Source organism: Triticum dicoccoides, chromosome 1B (assembly GCF_002162155.2).
Source record: "Triticum dicoccoides isolate Atlit2015 ecotype Zavitan chromosome 1B, WEW_v2.0, whole genome shotgun sequence".
NCBI classification, from domain to species: Eukaryota; Viridiplantae; Streptophyta; class Magnoliopsida; order Poales; family Poaceae; genus Triticum; species Triticum dicoccoides.
In genome coordinates, this window is record NC_041381.1 from 668,677,272 (window position 1) to 668,696,717 (window position 19,446).

Sequence of the window (19,446 nt, forward strand, 5' to 3'; positions counted from 1 at the left end):
CCATATGTCATATTTTCTGTTTTCCCCACCGGGGTTTTTAAGAAAGTATATTAGACATATTTATTGTCCACTACACTCTATGGGTTTTTCTCATATTGAGTTACACAGACAATAATCATTATATGTTGCGGCATTTTCTCCTTATTTTTCCTATTGGGTTTGAAGGAGTTTTGGCAACATATCAAACACCTCTATCCTCATTTTTTTCCCACGGGGTTTTTGAAGGAAACTTTATCAAGATGACGTCTGCTCACAAGATTAAGCATTGATTAGGGGGAGCGTTAGAATTAATTAACCATGTGTTAGTTATGGGATTAATCTCTGCTTGTACTAACCGCATGCCGTTGTAAAACTGCCGTGTCGGTTCCCGCCGAACAGGCACCTCCTCTGAACAGACACCTTTCCTAGTGGTGTCCTTTCCCTTGTATAAATAGCAGATGGCATCTAATAAAGAAGGGACTTGATTCATTCAAACAGCAAGGATACCAAGGAGGGCTCGTGCCTAGTCAGTTGGCCCTGAGTTTGTCGACCGCTTGAGCTGGGCAGCCTGGGCGTGCGCGACCTCCAGTGCACCGGCATTGCTCTTTGCGTATGTTGGTTGTGCTTGTGGCTCCAGTCAACAGACAATTCTGTGCCCTAGAGGCATCTCCAGCTGCTCGCGGGTCTTGATGTTAGCAGCTTCTTGTGCGTGCCCACTTCATGGGCACTGGGTGACGAGCGCACTAGCAAATTCTGGTCTACCAAACACGGCATGGATATAAGACATCCGTCCCTCCCTCTCTTCTTGCTGGGTATCTCTATAACTGTCTGTTTCAGACAGAGAGCAACAAGGTTTAAGTACTCCACTAGTTTCAGACAGAGAGCTCAGCCAGGCTTTCCATGAGTGAATTCCAAATCCAGCCTCCGCCACAAAATTTTAATATTTGTGCGGTAGATGCAAAGATTATGCATGTTCCTAAATCCATGCAGGTTATGTATTCAGATGTTCTAAGATATGCAAATTTCTTTTGTCGCTTGGGTTGATTAGTGTCAGAAATGTAAGGCACGATCTATTGGCGCAGCATTTGGTTGGCTCCTGTGCTTACCAAGTGAGTGCTCGGTCGCTCCCTCTGCAACGAGATGAAGGGTAACAGGAATGAAGCAGAAAGTACCACTTCTATAACCGACGGTAATCTTGTATACACTGGGAACATCTAGTCTGTAAGCAACTAACACAAAGTATGTACAAACCTCAAGTCCAGCGGGAGCAACCAAACTTGCGTCCCAGCAATCAAATATAAAACCTATTTCATCCTCGTCGACACTTCTTTCAGCATTTGGGCCTTCTGACTGAAGGCGAAACTGTAGCTCAGTCATCACTGCTCGGCAGCCTGGACCCGCTTCTTCCTGACATCTCTTATTCACTATACTCTGAAGAATAGGATGCTCCGTCGTCGTCGTCGTCGTCAGCGTTCCCCGCTCCACCCTGACTACCACCACCGTCATCATCGTCGCCGTCATCACCAAGTTCGTCATCCTCGCTCATCTCAGCATCATCGTTGTCCTCGTCCATGGGTTGTTCGGCATCATAGTCGGGCCCGTCCTCCTCACCCTCCTCATCGTATTCATCATTATCTTCCGACTCCGAATCCATCATCTGAAGGGGGCTGGATCCAGAATTGCCCCTTGAATAATCTGGAAGCTGCTCATCATAATCCTCGTTCATGGGCTCATCATTTTCTTCGTCCCCTTCTGATTCATCTGATTGAGATACTGAGTTGTTCTCGTCATCCTCGGCATATGCCCGTCTATCCAAGCCCCACTCTTCCGCACCGGAGCTCTGTGGAGAATGCACAATCATAGCCTTTGCATTACTTAGCATGCCAAAGGTTCCCAACAAGTTTGCCTTTGGAATTGATCTGGCTCGAAGCTCAACTGGCTGCCTAGGCCTAACAGTTCGAAGTCCTCGTCCTCGTCCTCTTCCACGACCTCGGACACTGCCACTGCCACTTTCACTGATACTGCCACGTCCACGTCCACGTCCACGTCCTCGCCCGCGCCCACGGCCGCGACCACGCCCACGGCCTCGGCCAGCTTGCTTATCTGCGGTTTCCTTATAAGACACATTGTTGTCATCCCTGAACTCAATCCTGGGAGAGCTGCCAACACCTCTTGGGACCCTGCCACCACGACTGAGGGATCTACCTCCCCGGCCACGCCCTCGACCTCCTCGTCCACGGCCTCTAAGACCATTGCTGGGAGTCAGCTGCGCTCCATCATGATGATCAAAACCAGGAGCTCCCACCAGCCCCATTTCTTGTTTGTTCTTAACAGCAGTATATCTCGAAGGACCCTTCTGCATAGAAGAAACAAGGTATGATGAAATAGAGCGTTAAGATATCCAAACAAATCATTGTGATGTATCAACACATGACATAATTGAAGGCATCAAAGATGACACCTTAGGCCTTGTACAATGGGAGGTGCTTAGAGAGATGCTTAGAAAAATAAACCGGATTTTTCTGAAGCACCGGTACCTATTTCTACAGGAGAGACGCTTAGTTAAGCGTCTATCCTGTACAAATAAGCACCGGTGCTTAAGGAAAGTCTGGTTTATTTCTCTAAGCACCTCACCTAAGCACCTCCCATTGTACAAGGCCTTATTACCAGCAAATCATGCAAATACCATGAAAAGATGATGCATAATAATAAGGCAAGACACTCACAATGAAATCCCCAGCTTCTCGCTCTTTATTTAATCCTGCCTTTTGATCAAGCGTGTACGAGAGGGAAGAATCAATGTCTAACAGCCGTAATGTAACAGCAGCAGCAGTGTTGGGTACCCATGGAAGTACAGCAGCAGATCCAGAACATGCAATAGAATTCCGACCAACAAAATCTAGTGTATTTGAATTAAGCAACTCAGCAGTCGTTTCAAAGTTAGATGACAAGTAATCCCTTTTTAGTGCACCTTCCAGCACAGTTAACAGCTGCAAAAACATGACGACAGCAATATTTCAGGTGGGCAAATACAAACATGTATAAAGGTTCCTGCTAAGTTACCCTCGCTATCAAAACATGGTAAAGTAGCAACTGCTAGAACATTCAGGCTGGCAAACTGAAGCAAGTTGGTGGTGATGGAATCCTTATGGTTTAAAGCAGTATCGATCTGACTATTAGAGGGACTTAGATGACTGTCATCTCTTGTCTAAACTATAATCTACATCACGAGAACTAAAGCAGCGCATGTACAGTTCATTGGGTGAAATAATTTCCAGCATGTTCTTTGTGGACAAGTGGATCCGAGGTGAGGCCCCTCGCCCCTGTCAACCAAACTAAATAAACTACTTGGTGCATTGAGTACTAATGCTAAAACTCAAGGCAGCCGTGTCTATACCAAACAAAAAGAAACTACTTGGTGCATTGACTATAATAGAAAGGCAAAGGATGGGGAACCTGGAAAATTTCTTCGTTGGATGATGTAGAAAACAACTTAACAGCCCATGATTTTCGATATCCATCTGTCCAAAATGGTTGGAGAGCTTCTGCTGGAACCGAGGCCTGAGATACAAAATGCTAACAACTTAAACAACAGAGCTACTAGAAACAAGCACAATAGGAACAGCAGGTCAATGACTAAAAACATGTAATTACCAACCTCAACGGTAGCTAACAGCAGCTTCAGCAATCTCGGTCTTATGGGAACAGAATCGTCTGATAATTGTATCTTCCAATTGGGATCGGTTCTCCGTTTCTCCTCACATTGTGATGTATGTTCCGAGAGACTGTGAATGGATTTGAATGTCTTGTGGCAAGACGAACAGTGCATTTCTTCAGCTAAATAAATCTGATAGCAATAATCACAACCATGTATCAAATCAGAACACCGTTTCTTTCCATATTTCATGGCACATGTGGACTGATGATTGTTGCACTCCCACATCCACTTCAGAAACATACATGCCCTCTTGGAAATAGCAACCTTCTCAAGATCATTACGCCCAAGCTCTATCTTGAAAGAATCCGAGTATGCTACTCCAGTATCAGAAACGACACCTGAAAGGGTGCTGCATGGACTTCCAAATTCATTACTATGATTTGGGCTAATGATTTCACTACTTCCATTTCTCAAATTCCTTCCAGCTGAGTGTTCTATAGTGGCACACTTTATCCTCCCTATAGCATCCTTAAAGGTTGACTCGATGCTTTGCAACATTGAGTGCAGATGTGACTCCCTGATGCCACGAGTGTCAAGGGAAGCTACTAAAGCATCAAATGCCTGCATTTTACGGCAAGACATCATGTTAAAACGGTGAGTCTAATTCTGCAGATACATTGCAAATGAGATAATGCAGTTGGTTGTGTAAAAAAACAAACTTCACTTTAAGAGTGACGTAGTACATAATCAGTTAATAACAATTTATGTCCACTTGCTAAATGATGGAGAAAGATGAATGATAATCACTCTAATAAGTATCTACTTTTTCAATAGATCAGCTGCTGTTAGCAGTTCAGAGTTGCTTGGCAGCATATGCTCCAGCACCAGTCCAAACACCAAGGGTAGTAAACTTAAAGAAGAGGTCAGCAAGTAATAATCAACAATAAAAACTAGTTAGAAATTCTCATTTCAAGCTGGTCACAGAAAACTCAATTTCTAGCCGGCACCAGCAGAAATCAGTGCATCCGAGTAATACAGCACAACACTTGCTGAACAGTCACACCAATCTAGAGAAAGGGAGTATTAGAATGGGAGAGGAGAAAGCAAATAATATCTAAAAGCCATTCGATCGAGTATAGATAGATGGTTTATGTCATCCAACAAAAATAGTTTTCAGAGAGACACCGTGAGTAATTTCACTTTACTCTTATCAATTGTGCCCTCCCACAGCCCCACCCTCCAATGATATAGATGCAATCCATTTAACTTGAGGTAACAATTCTCTCTCGTATTTGAATGTCATGTGTTCATACTTAACATGATCGCATAAAGTAAATTGCACAAGCAATGAAGTGACTGATTAACAGATAGAAGGACAAAATGAACCAGCTGAACTGCATCATGTGTCAGCTTCTATTGAGAATATTGGACGACAGAACTGCATTTAAGAGTTAAGAATTAAAAAATACCCACCTCAGCCGAGTCAATGAGCCTCCAGTATCCATCTCTAGATTCAAAGAATATTCTTCCAGATCCAGGGTCATTGGATGATACAGAAGTAGAAAACTGCCAATACCGATTGCGTCTTCGATCTTGTCCAAGAGGCAATGATCTGTAGACATACAGCTGTTCTGCCTTGTGACCAATGAATGATTTCAACTGAGATCGTGTTTTCTCAGATGAAGCATATTGCTGAGCAGATAAGCTCTCTGGGTTAGCATTGGATATCCTGCTTACACCATTCCCCTCATGAACCATAATAAGCTGACTTTGTTGGTCGACGAGCAAATCATTGTTTACTGAGCTGGCCTTTCCACCGTTCTCTTTGATGAGGTTATGTACTGGAGTAAGAGTGCATTCACCAACATTATTTCCTTGATCCGCATCAGCCTTCAAATCCGTGCAAGGATCATGTTGCATTCTGCCTGCAAACTCTTCCCTTGAACGCCTTCTATCAAGTTGTGACTCTGCCCACATTTGCTTTTTTAAAGCATTTGCTGCCTCAAGACGTTCCTGCAAAAGTGCAGTCACTTGCTCAGATGCCGTTCAATGGGAAAATATCAAGATATAGAGAGTAGGCAAGATAAATACCTCCAGAATTGCACGCATAGAATTTCCTTCAGTGGCAACACCAATCAATGCAACCAATGCATTGAGGCGTTCCTCCACACTAAGATCACAGTAGTCACCTTCAGCTAGCCCCTGAACCCAGGATTCCCCTTGGTTACTTTCATCAATCTCTGCGTCTTGTGAAGCTCCAATGGGTGGATCACTTGAAGTACTAACTGCAGTGGACTTATCTACCATACGCTGCAAGCCGCTTGGAGATTTACTGTGAGGGCTTGATGGCATAGATGGGTTAACCACACTTTTTACTTCATCATTTATGTCACCAGCTGCAATTGGCAAGCCAGCATCTTTTGCTCTTACTGAAGCATTAACATCTTTTTCCTCTATATTCACTTCATCGCCATCAGGATCATCATCGGCCTCGTCACATTCAGAATCATCATCCCCCCTTTCAGCATCCTCCACATCCTTTTCCACTTCTTCACACGCCGAAAGTGCATTCTGAAACACCCTTATCTTTTCCCGTGCTGCTGAGAACACAGCCTCAGAATCAGCTGGGTCTTTTCTATAAGGAGTTTTAACACAATATGTAGAGGGCGCGGTTCTTTCAAAAAGCTTGGTATCCCTTGACAATGCAGCAGATATAGATGCCTCAGGTGTCTTGCTTGTTGTAAGGTCCCTAAGTCCAGATCTCTGAAGGGATTAATAATGAAATCAAGAAGGTCAGATAAGTAAACAATATCAGGTCAGGGTTAGTTTGGAAGAAAAACTGAGATGCGGATGTACCTGAATTTTTTCTGCAACTTCCAGTATCGAGAGACCTTCGTCTCCTTCAAGTGATAAAACATGGAAAGCAGCAAATTTTACCGTTCCAGGTGTCAGACGGTGCCTAGACCTGCGACGGTTGGTGTAGCCCCTTTCTTTCATCAAAGCAGCAGATTTCACAGCTGCTGAACCATTTCGCAGAGTGGAAATAACATCCGCACTATTCCGGCCCTGTCAACAAATTTTGCATTAATTTAAGTTCTCGAGTATATACATTCTTTTCTAGCCATGAAGAACAAAAGAGCACAAATTGTAGGTTCATAAATGCTATAGAGCTGCAAATATGTACTCTTAAGTTTCAATTATCATGAACAGCATAAATACTGTCAGTTATCATCCAAGATAATCAGGTGTCCTTATAAAACTAAGGATTGCACATGGTTTGATGAGTATAATAGTATTGTTTACTCCCACCCACTTAGCACCACTTGAGGTTAAGTAGACAGTTCTCATAAGTACCAGGGTTCTAGTTAGATGGTTTTATAGTTCACATGGACACAGCCCGTATTTCATAGTTCACATGGACACAGCCCCATATTCCATGGGGTCATAGACTTTTTTGTCACTGGGGTCATATACCTTTTTGTAACTGGGGCCATATATACTTTGTCCTACAATATACTCCCTCCGTCCCACATATTGTGGGACAGAGGGAGTAGCTGTCAGGCTAATATCATATGTATATTGGAAACTTTCAAAAGTCAATACCTCATTATCGTCATGGTATACATCTTCAGTCCTTTTCTTCAACTGAGGCCCAAAACTAGCAGATAAACCAAATTGGCGCAATATTTCAGGCCATGTAAGATAAGTCAAGTGGCGCTGCCAGGTAAGTATGTTGAACCCCCAAGCATATGCCTAATAGCAAGAAATCAGATGTGTTAAATTATAGATAAAATTGGACTGTGCGGAACAAAATCTATGTTATAGAAAAAGAGGAGATGTGCACACACACCCCTTCAACAATCTGTGGATGTCCACCTCCTGGATTAGCAGAACTGCTCTGATTCACTCCGGAAACAACTGAAGAAGTCCGGGCAACATCCTCAATATCTTTTATGATGGATTTCAGCACAGCAACATGCAATTCCCCCAACAACCTTGAGTCCTGCCAAATGAATACCAGCAACCAGCAGACAACGTCAAATTTCATAAAAGGCGCAGAAATAAAGTCTCTGAAAACTTAATCATGATCCAACAGTCAAATGCCAGTTCAGTCTTACTCTTTAGCATCCAACAGTCAACGTATGAATGAATAAGATATGAAAGCCAAGGAAGGAGGAGTAAACGAATGGAGAAGTCTAAGGTATTATTCAAATATAACCAGCATCGTATAGCAGGTGCGCACATCTCAGCATTGATTAGAGTCAACAGTACAAAGTTTATGTTTTAGCATCATAGATCGGGCAAATAACTTACATAATCATGAAGAGATTGCACAAACTCATCGAGTGTGAATGATGGAAGCTCAAGTACATCCGCAAAGGTAAAAAAGAACTTCCACACCTGAATTTGATAGAAAGCAGCCTCAGTTAAAAAAAGAATACACTCTAGCATATACTTTGAAAAGAAGGCCCTGTCATCGTTTTACAAAAAACCTGCAGGTTAATGAAGCAAGCAAACACATGTACAAGATTCTTTTTCATACACAATTGCCAAAGAAGCATATGTAGTAGTAGAAGAATAAAACTTTCTAGAGGAACAATACGGTGACAGAAATTGTATTCTTTACACTTCAGCTTTACAATTGTGCCCTTCGTTGACACAGGGCAGCAAGATTTTTAAAGTGCAATTTTCAAGCTTCCGTTTACCTATCTTTGGGTGTGTGGTTGTGGGTAGATTGCTGGTGAGAGGATTTAGGGGACAAAAGAAAAAAAAAGTTGAAGAATCAGATCAGGAGGTACCATCAAAAGGTTTCCAATGTTACTCTCAGAACTTGTCCATGGCTTTATTGAAAAAGGCACCTTCAATCTCACAGCTTCAGTAGGAAACTGTGTCAGCATTCCTGCACAAGGATAAACCACAATTCAGATGTTGCATTAAGCTGCTACACTTCAAGCTTAAACAGAGCCAAAGTAGCAAGCAAAAAAAGTTCCTCTTTTTTGTGATATTTAACTCAACCAAAAGAAAGTGTTCGTATGATATAGCACCAGCTAAGCAGTAAATAATCATGAGATCACTTGATCTACTCCCTTGGGTTCCCTAAAAAGCTGTCTTTGAACAAAGTCAAGGTAACTTTTAAACATTGACTAGCAGTATCATTGGGCATATTTAGACTGGGTGCTTCTAAATCATATGTGCACATTTCTCTTGAAAATTACTTTCATACCATATAAGTTAGTAGGTTGCATACCATGCCACTGTCCAAAGTGAAGCTATTATATGATACTAGAGGAAGTATCTGTTTTCACACTGATAATGATTTTAATATGGGAAGGGTAGACTCCCTTGTGCCTTAAAATATTGAGCATTAATGAAATTATTTCTTTAGTAGCTTCCTTATTAGGAAAAAAAAGGAAACGGCAGGCAAGGCTCAAATGTTTGAACAATTAAACATGTTAAATTAAACTAGTAAAATTATTTTAAAAAGTTCTCCATACTTATAATATATTGATAACCCAAGTAGCAGCAGAACTTCGGGCTGAAAATGTACTAGGAACAGGTAGATCATAAATTTCAAGTTAATAATCCTTTTGACATAGAACTTGTCTTTGGACATACAATAGATAAGTTTAGGTACCCAATTGAGAAAGAGAGTGTTCAGTATTAAATCGACATATGCTTTTCCTTTTCTTTTTCTGAAACAAGAACAAAGGAACCAAAGGCAGTGCACAGTCCATAAGCATAGATCCAGGAATGTAGTGCAGACCTCTAAATGAATCGAGTTGCTGCAATGTGTCACTATCAAGAGAAAGCATCGAGGGCAACCCTTTGCTTCGTGAAACCAGTTCCATTAGTTCTAACCGTTCATCTTCCATTAGTTCCATGTACTCCCGTGCAATTCTACGTGCTGTGGCCCTTTCATTAGCAGCCTTTTGTCTTGCAGCTTCTTTCTCCTTCCGAAGCTCCTCTTTCTGCTTTAGTTTTTCGGCCTGTGCAGAGAACAGGTTATAAACTGAAAAGTACAAGTGGTCTAATCTCTATGCCTAATGCATTCATAGTTTAGGAGCCAGTGAACTAACTCTCAAGGATTGTTTCACCAAAAACTTCTCCATGCGCTTCTGTTCACGCCATTGTTCCTTTTGGAGTCTCTCTTCTTCCCTCTGTTTTTCACGCATAAACCTCTCCTCTTCTTTTTTTCTTTCACGGTCATACCTCTCAACTTCCTTCCGCATTTGTTCTTCTCTCTGCAAATATATTAGAATGTTAAATGTCTTACCATGAAAGACACAATTGACCTTCTATAACATGAACAAGGAATACCTTTTTCTTCAACACATCTTGCTTCTCGAGTTCCTTTCTTATCCGTTTTTCTTCAGCATCAACTTCCTTCGCAATCTTTGATTCTTCATTATGCTGGAGTAAATATGAGAACAAAGATCATACATCAACTCACATGATGTGTACAGAAAAAAATGGCATCCATGAAGCAAAAATCATACTTTTCGCTTTCTATCCAGTCGATATGCATCTTCATCGTGATAATCCACTCCTTCAGCGGATGCAAGGGGATTTTGAAGTCCAGCAACCTGAGGAATGCCAAACTGGCCTTCGATTCGAGCAGGACTAACATCAATATTCGAAGCCATCTCATAATCTGTGGATCCTGACAGGGAGATCAATGGTTTTCCATGTTGATTTAAATGGCTAGAGCCAGATACTTGACCATCAAACGCATAGCTAGATGCTTTCTCAGCACCATGGAGTAAGCGTGATCCTGTAGACAGAGAAGATATCCTCGAATTTGAAGCTTCTGCTGGAGCATCATAAAAGCACGACTGGCTTGTCCTCTCATATATATCGCTAGAGTGTTCTGGAAGAAACTGGTACTCATGTACTGCCCGTGAAGGAAGATGAGAAGAATTTCCAGACATGTACTTCCTCTTCCCGGTAACTGTACTTGAAACAGAAGGGTCTATGCTTGGCAAGAATGCTGATGCCTGCAAGGAAAAAACAGAATAAAAAATACTGTCAAACTAGAAACAACAAGGCAAGCAGAAAACAGAACAGGAGGATGCAGCTACTGTAAAATTGAGTATGAAGTATGAAAGTACAAGTGTGATGTGATCAGTCATGAGAGAAGAACACATGTTTGTAGTAACCAAGCTAACAAGAACCACTCATCCACGTATTGGTCCATAAACAGAGCAGAAGAAACGTCTCTCTTTGCACTGTTCCCATTAATGCAACAATATATATACAAGGAATAAACTCAAAATTTTCCATTTAATGGAGCCAAGGGTAGGAATGTACAGTTACTGCAAAAGGCCATGCCCTGTACTCGAGTCAAAAGAGCAATCTACATCACAAAAAGGACAAGCTAAGAGATCGAAGCTCCCACACCAGGTGGGGTCTGGGGAAGGATTATATGAGGCAAGCCTTACCCCTGCACATTGCAGTGCAGAGAGGCCGCATCGAACCCAGGACCTCTTTCTTGGCACAACTGGGGAGTACTTCCACCACTGCGCTAACAACCACATTTACAAACGACAATAGTAACGTACTTTCAAGCAGTGGTACACGAGCAGGGTCATATGCAATACTATAAAGAGCAAAAATTAATATATGACATCAAATCCAAAATTGACTTCATAGGACCATCGATAAAGTTCCAGTACAACAACTTGCTAGTTTACATACATTATAAAGTCATTGTGGCCATTTTACAAAGACGCCATAAGGTAGGCTCTGCGCAAATAATTAGCAGTTGTCTCTAAACCATATAATTTCCTTGGTTAGGCTGCTCACATGATTGGTTAATTTTGCCTTTGAGCAGCTAATCGGGACAACAAGGCCAGAAAACCATAAAGAACATACATCATAACATATATCATTAGACCTAGCGTTAATCCCAAACTTGGCCCCGAAGCCAGTTGGGACAAATTCGCATGGATATTACACGCAGCCAGCTTTCAAGATTAGCCATGATGATTTCGCCATGTTATATGCAGCGCTGCTTAGGATCCAATATCTTCATAAGTAACTACGGTGCATCAAATGCAAATATGCAAGTAGTGCCTCAACAAACATTTGAAGTATTCAGAGGTGGCTCTGCATGAAAGACAGTTCGCTCCTTGCAGGCACACTGGGATATAAATGAATAAACCCTCTCATCAAACAGTTTATTATGAATGCAAACTGGGATGGACTAGTTAGCCTTCTACTCAGACCATCTACTCGGTAACAGGGGTGCAGCTCAGTGACTGCCATTATTAAACATGTGTCTGCAAATGCACTGAAGCATACCTTCATGGGCTTTGGATCGTGTGCAGAAAATACACTGGTCTCATGTGATCGATAAGGCTGCTTCCGCTGCTCTGGAACTACTCCACAACATGACAAGAGCAGAGATCAAGTCAGAATATTGATAGTATACTATACAGCAGCAGCAACAACAACAACATCAACAACAAAGCATTTAGAATATTGAAAGCACCACACAAACAATTGGCATCAACAGCAACACTACAAAACAATACAGTATCTAACACTTGCGTGAACACAAAAATTATTCAAGTTCATATCCACCTATATTACTCATTTGTGCCATTAAGCATGCAAACATACTAGGCACAAACGAAAAATAAAAACAGAAGCACAATGGGAATGGGCATAACACTCATACCAACAGGCATAGGCGCTCCGAATGCACCAGGAGGAAGCGGATCAAAGTGATCACCAAGCACGGGCCCATCCTCCCTCAGCGGCTCTCCTATGAGCTGCTGCACGGTCTCGATAGCCCGGTGCGCGGCCCGCGTGAGCTGCACCGGCGCCTGCGGAGGCAGCATGACTGGATGCGCCTCGTAGTACCTCCTGTCGACCTCGGGAGCAGAAATCCTCGGCACGGCAGACGAGCGGCCAGGCCCTCTCCGGGAGCCGCTGCAGGGCAGCAGCAGCTGCTCGGCGTATGCTGGCTCGGCGTGCGGGTGTGGCAGCACGGGCGGGGGCGCCAGGACCGGCACGGCGACCTCCTCGTCCCTCTGCTTGGTGGCGGGCGGCGGCCTGCGGTCCTTGAGCCTCCGGTGGCAGAACCACATCTGCAGCTGCCTGTCCGTGAGCCCCAGCTTGGCCGACAGCTCCACCCGCTTGGCCTCGTTCGGGTACGGGTCCTCTGCACCATCACCAGAAATAAATCCTCAGGAAAAACTCACGAGCGTGCATACATTTTTGACGGAAAAGAAAATCCTGTGAAGCGAAATACAGAGGGCTGAGGAAGGAAGCGTGGGCGAACCTGTGTAGGTCTGCTCGAGGACCTCGAGCTGGTAGGGCGTCTTCATGACGCGCCTCGCCGTGGGCTTCCCGCTGGATCCAGACGCGCCGCCGGGTCCCGCGGCCCCCGCGGAGGGCGCCGAGGAGGAGGCCGGCGCGGGGCTCCCCGGCGCGGCCCCGGGCCCGTCGTCCCCTCCGTCGCCGGAGGAGTCCATCCCCGCCGATGGATCGAATGGAACCCTAGATCCGCCGAAACCTAACGACACCAACGACCGCACCTCACGCCCCCTGGAACCCCGCGGCCGAGGACGAGGACCCGAATCCGGACCCGCCCGGCGACGGCCCGCGCCGGGAACCCCGCGAGCACGAGGGAGGAGGGGGAGGGCGGCGGCGACTGGGATTGGGATTGGGGGAGAGGGGCGGGGGAGGAGAGACGGGAGGCCACGGGATGGATTTGGATTTGGATTCGGGTCGCTGGACGATGATGCTGCTGCTGTTCCATGCTACGATAGGACGACTAATAAAAACCCCTCCTCCTTTCCGCTCGCTCTGTATCCGTTTATTATTTGCTCTTTCTCCTCTTTGCTTGCTGCTGTTAATGGGAATAATGACGCGCGGATTCGCCCGCGATCGAGCGATCGATGGTGGCCTCTGCCGCGTCTGCGTCTGGTGGAAGGAAGGGAATGAAATTTCGTATCTCCGGAGGGGAGGGGTGGGATGTGGACGGGGCGTGTTCATAGGTTGTTCCTCGCGCCGTAGAACTGCCGCTGGATCTTCTGTGGGTGGGGTGGGGACTGGGGAGGGATGGGTCCGCGCCCGGGGGTCAGTCAGGTGAGGAGCACGTCACCTTGCCTCTGGGTCAAGCCGGCCAGCCGGTCGATCAAGTCAACTCAGCCACTTTTGTTTTTTCGGAAAACTCACTTTGTCCTCACTCATGCGCACCCGGGAGCAACTTCCTGGTCGGTCACCCATCTTGAAATTACTCCAAGCCTAGCATGCTTACCTTTGGGGTTCTTTTCGAATGGGCTCCCAAAAAAGAGGGAATTCCTTGTTGATATGAGTAGCCTATCATCCCTATTAAGCCAGGCTATCACAAATAAACTGAGCCACAACTAACTGGGCTAAGTCCCTAATATGCCGGTCATAACAGCGGCCACCTATAGCGGAGCAAACGTTTACTCCACTAATAACTTCACTCGATCGGATCCCCCTCTAGTAACATATGTTCTTATCATATCCTTTTATCTCCTCTTCACAAACTTTATCATAGAATAAAACCTCTATAGAGTTAGCACAATAGTAGGCTAAAATCAAGAATAGCCTCCTGTCGTATCTCTTGTACTTCAACATCATGTAGTATCATGTTCTATTCAACTTATGAACCTCATAACAGAAAGGCATTACTCCTATAAAGGATGGTGGAGTACCCGCCTCCCTGTGCTCTCCACGCGTGAGCAGAGCCTCCTTGTCGTCTGTTGCTGGATGGCTAGCCGTGGGAGCCTCGGGGCGGCTTCGGGTCGTCCGATCTGCCCAGACGACTCAACCCAGGCGATCCAGCTGAAAAGTCCATGACGGGTGGATGCCTGATTTGTTTTCCTACCTTTTTGCTCGTGTTGCATCTTGGCCCAGTCACGGCCCATCTTGCCAGCATGTCTCTCTTGGTTGCGGAACCGTAGAGAGGCATAGGGATGTGCATGCCTATATATCGCTTCACGCGAGTTGGAAAACAGCGGCCACCTATAGCGGAGCAAACGTTTACTCCACTAATAACTTCACTCGATCGGATCCCCCTCTAGTAACATTTGTTCTTATCATATCCTTTTATCTCCTCTTCACAAACTTTATCATAGAATAAAACCTCTATAGAGTTAGCACAATAGTAGGCTAAAATCAAGAATAGCCTCCTGTCGTATCTCTTGTACTTCAACATCATGTAGTATCATGTTCTATTCAACTTATGAACCTCATAATAGAAAGGCATTACTCCTATAAAGGATGGTGGAGTACCCGCCTCCCTGTGCTCTCCATGCGTGAGCAGAGCCTCCTTGTCGTCTGTTGCTGGATGGCTAGCCGTGGGAGCCTCGGGGCGGCTTCGGGTCGTCCGATCTGCCCAGACGACTCAACCCAGGCGATCCAGCTGAAAAGTCCATGACGGGTGGATGCCTGATTTGTTTTCCTACCTTTTTGCTCGTGTTGCATCTTGGCCCAGTCACGGCCCATCTTGCCAGCATGTCTCTCTTGGTTGCGGAACCGTAGAGAGGCATAGGGATGTGCATGCCTATATATCGCTTCACGCGAGTTGGAAAACAGCGGCCACCTATAGCGGAGCAAACGTTTACTCCACTAATAACTTCACTCGATCGGATCCCCCTCTAGTAACATTTGTTCTTATCATATCCTTTTATCTCCTCTTCACAAACTTTATCATAGAATAAAACCTCTATAGAGTTAGCACAATAGTAGGCTAAAATCAAGAATAGCCTCCTGTCGTATCTCTTGTACTTCAACATCATGTAGTATCATGTTCTATTCAACTTATGAACCTCATAACAGAAAGGCATTACTCCTATAAAGGATGATGGAGTACCCGCCTCCCTGTGCTCTCCACGCGTGAGCAGAGCCTCCTTGTCGTCTGTTGCTGGATGGCTAGCCGTGGGAGCCTCAGGGCGGCTTCGGGTCGTCCGATCTGCCCAGACGACTCAACCCAGGCGATCCAGCTGAAAAGTCCATGACGGGTGGATGCCTGATTTGTTTTCCTACCTTTTTGCTCGTGTTGCATCTTGGCCCAGTCACGGCCCATCTTGCCAGCATGTCTCTCTTGGTTGCGGAACCGTAGAGAGGCATAGGGATGTGCATGCCTATATATCGCTTCACGCGAGTTGGAAAACAGCGGCCACCTATAGCGGAGCAAACGTTTACTCCACTAATAACTTCACTCGATCGGATCCCCCTCTAGTAACATTTGTTCTTATCATATCCTTTTATCTCCTCTTCACAAACTTTATCATAGAATAAAACCTCTATAGAGTTAGCACAATAGTAGGCTAAAATCAAGAATAGCCTCCTGTCGTATCTCTTGTACTTCAACATCATGTAGTATCATGTTCTATTCAACTTATGAACCTCATAACAGAAAGGCATTACTCCTATAAAGGATGGTGGAGTACCCGCCTCCCTGTGCTCTCCACGCGTGAGCAGAGCCTCCTTGTCGTCTGTTGCTGGATGGCTAGCCGTGGGAGCCTCGGGGCGGCTTCGGGTCATCCGATCTGCCCAGACGACTCAACGCAGGCGATCCAGCTGAAAAGTCCATGACGGGTGGATGCCTGATTTGTTTTCCTACCTTTTTGCTCGTGTTGCATCTTGGCCCAGTCACGGCCCATCTTGCCAGCATGTCTCTCTTGGTTGCGGAACCGTAGAGAGGCATAGGGATGTGCATGCCTATATATCGCTTCACGCGAGTTGGAAAACAGCGGCCACCTATAGCGGAGCAAACGTTTACTCCACTAATAACTTCACTCGATCGGATCCCCCTCTAGTAACATTTGTTCTTATCATATCCTTTTATCTCCTCTTCACAAACTTTATCATAGAATAAAACCTCTATAGAGTTAGCACAATAGTAGGCTAAAATCAAGAATAGCCTCCTGTCGTATCTCTTGTACTTCAACATCATGTAGTATCATGTTCTATTCAACTTATGAACCTCATAACAGAAAGGCATTACTCCTATAAAGGATGGTGGAGTACCCGCCTCCCTGTGCTCTCCACGCGTGAGCAGAGCCTCCTTGTTGTCTGTTGCTGGATGGCTAGCCGTGGGAGCCTCGGGGCGGCTTCGGGTCGTCCGATCTGCCCAGACGACTCAACCCAGGCGATCCAGCTGAAAAGTCCATGACGGGTGGATGCCTGATTTGTTTTCCTACCTTTTTGCTCGTGTTGCATCTTGGCCCAGTCACGGCCCATCTTGCCAGCATGTCTCTCTTGGTTGCGGAACCGTAGAGAGGCATAGGGATGTGCATGCCTATATATCGCTTCACGCGAGTTGGAAAACAGCGGCCACCTATAGCGGAGCAAACGTTTACTCCACTAATAACTTCACTCGATCGGATCCCCCTCTAGTAACATTTGTTCTTATCATATCCTTTTATCTCCTCTTCACAAACTTTATCATAGAATAAAACCTCTATAGAGTTAGCACAATAGTAGGCTAAAATCAAGAATAGTGTCCTGTCGTATCTCTTGTACTTCAACATCATGTAGTATCATGTTCTATTCAACTTATGAACCTCATAACAGAAAGGCATTACTCCTATAAAGGATGGTGGAGTACCCGCCTCCCTGTGCTCTCCACGCGTGAGCAGAGCCTCCTTGTCGTCTGTTGCTGGATGGCTAGCCGTGGGAGCCTCGGGGCGGCTTCGGGTCGTCCGATCTGCCCAGACGACTCAACCCAGGCGATCCAGCTGAAAAGTCCATGACGGGTGGATGCCTGATTTGTTTTCCTACCTTTTTGCTCGTGTTGCATCTTGGCCCAGTCACGGCCCATCTTGCCAGCATGTCTCTCTTGGTTGCGGAACCGTAGAGAGGCATAGGTATGTGCATGCCTATATATCGCTTCACGCGAGTTGGAAAACAGCGGCCACCTATAGCGGAGCAAACGTTTACTCCACTAATAACTTCACTCGATCGGATCCCCCTCTAGTAACATTTGTTCTTATCATATCCTTTTATCTCCTCTTCACAAACTTTATCATAGAATAAAACCTCTATAGAGTTAGCACAATAGTAGGCTAAAATCAAGAATAGCCTCCTGTCGTATCTCTTGTACTTCAACATCATGTAGTATCATGTTCTATTCAACTTATGAACCTCATAACAGAAAGGCATTACTCCTATAAAGGATGGTGGAGTACCCGCCTCCCTGTGCTCACCACGCGTGAGCAGAGCCTCCTTGTCGTCTGTTGCTGGATGGCTAGCCGTGGGAGCCTCGGGGCGGCTTCGGGTCGTCCGATCTACCCAGACGACTCAACCCAGGCGATCCAGCTGAAAAGTCCATGACGGGTGGATGCCTGATTTGTTTTTCTACCTTTTTGCTCGTGTTGCATCTTGGCCCAGTCACGGCCCATCTTGCCAGCATGTCTCTCTTGGTTGCGGAACCGTAGAGAGGCATAGGGATGTGCATGCCTATATATCGCTTCACGCGAGTTGGAAAACAGCGGCCACCTATAGCGGAGCAAACGTTTACTCCACTAATAACTTCACTCGATCGGATCCCCCTCTAGTAACATTTGTTCTTATCATATCTTTTTATCTCCTCTTCACAAACTTTATCATAGAATAAAACCTCTATAGAGTTAGCACAATAGTAGGCTAAAATCAAGAATAGCCTCCTATCGTATCTCTTGTACTTCAACATCATGTAGTATCATGTTCTATTCAACTTATGAACCTCATAACAGAAAGGCATTACTCCTATAAAGGATGGTGGAGTACCCGCCTCCCTGTGCTCTCCACGCGTGAGCAGAGCCTCCTTGTCGTCTGTTGCTGGATGGCTAGCCGTGGGAGCCTCGGGGCGGCTTCGGGTCGTCCGATCTGCCCAGACGACTCAACCCAGGCGATCCAGCTGAAAAGTCCATGACGGGTGGATGCCTGATTTGTTTTCCTACCTTTTTGCTCGTGTTGCATCTTGGCCCAGTCACGGCCCATCTTGCCAGCATGTCTCTCTTGGTTGCGGAACCGTAGAGAGGCATAGGGATGTGCATGCCTATATATCGCTTCACGCGAGTTGGAAAACAGCGGCCACCTATAGCGGAGCAAACGTTTACTCCACTAATAACTTCACTCGATCGGATCCCCCTCTAGTAACATTTGTTCTTATCATATCCTTTTATCTCCTCTTCACAAACTTTATCATAGAATAAAACCTCTATAGAGTTAGCACAATAGTAGGCTAAAATCAAGAATAGCCTCCTGTCGTATCTCTTGTACTTCAACATCATGTAGTATCATGTTCTATTCAACTTATGAACCTCATAATAGAAAGGCATTACTCCTATAAAGGATGGTGGAGTACCCGCCTCCCTGTGCTCTCCACGCGTGAGCAGAGCCTCCTTGTCGTCTGTTGCTGGATGGCTAGCCGTGGGAGCCTCGGGGCGGCTTCGGGTCGTCCGATCTGCCCAGACGACTCAACCCAGGCGATCCAGCTGAAAAGTCCATGACGGGTGGATGCCTGATTTGTTTTCCTACCTTTTTGCTCGTGTTGCATCTTGGCCCAGTCACGGCCCATCTTGCCAGCATGTCTCTCTTGGTTGCGGAACCGTAGAGAGGCATAGGTATGTGCTTGCCTATATATCGCTTCACGCGAGTTGGAAAACAGCGGCCACCTATAGCGGAGCAAACGTTTACTCCACTAATAACTTCACTCGATCGGATCCCCCTCTAGTAACATTTGTTCTTATCATATCCTTTTATCTCCTCTTCACAAACTTTATCATAGAATAAAACCTCTATAGAGTTAGCACAATAGTAGGCTAAAATCAAGAATAGCCTCC

The 19,446-nt window shown here is 45.3% G+C and overlaps 1 protein-coding gene across 1 annotated transcript; it reads right to left on the reverse strand.

The window, feature by feature from the left end:
- Positions 1-1,136: 1,136 nt before the first annotated feature.
- LOC119349529 (homeobox-DDT domain protein RLT2-like) lies at positions 1,137-13,635 on the reverse strand. Its single transcript, XM_037617569.1, has 18 exons — positions 12,924-13,635; positions 12,318-12,803; positions 11,939-12,015; positions 10,135-10,632; positions 9,956-10,048; positions 9,715-9,879; positions 9,402-9,624; positions 8,437-8,537; positions 7,952-8,038; positions 7,488-7,640; positions 7,241-7,390; positions 6,494-6,703; positions 5,729-6,400; positions 5,111-5,650; positions 3,638-4,258; positions 3,436-3,540; positions 2,706-2,969; positions 1,137-2,335 (listed from the first exon to the last, which is right to left on the reverse strand). The coding sequence occupies exons 1-18, from the start codon at positions 13,114-13,116 to the stop codon at positions 1,397-1,399; spliced, it is 5,577 nt and encodes a 1,858-aa protein (XP_037473466.1). The 5' UTR covers positions 13,117-13,635; the 3' UTR covers positions 1,137-1,396.
- Between the last annotated feature and the right edge of the window lie 5,811 nt (positions 13,636-19,446).

Coding starts and splice junctions, on each gene's coding strand:
- LOC119349529 (XM_037617569.1), bottom strand. CDS start 13,116: ATGGACTCCTCCGGCGACGGAGGGGACGACGGGCCCGGGGCCGCGCCG. Junction 3,541..3,637: donor TGCTGTTAGCTACCGTTGAG/GTTGGTAATTAC, acceptor TTTGTATCTCAG/GCCTCGGTTCCAGCAGAAGC. Junction 2,336..2,705: donor GAGAAGCTGGGGATTTCATT/GTGAGTGTCTTG, acceptor TCTTCTATGCAG/AAGGGTCCTTCGAGATATAC.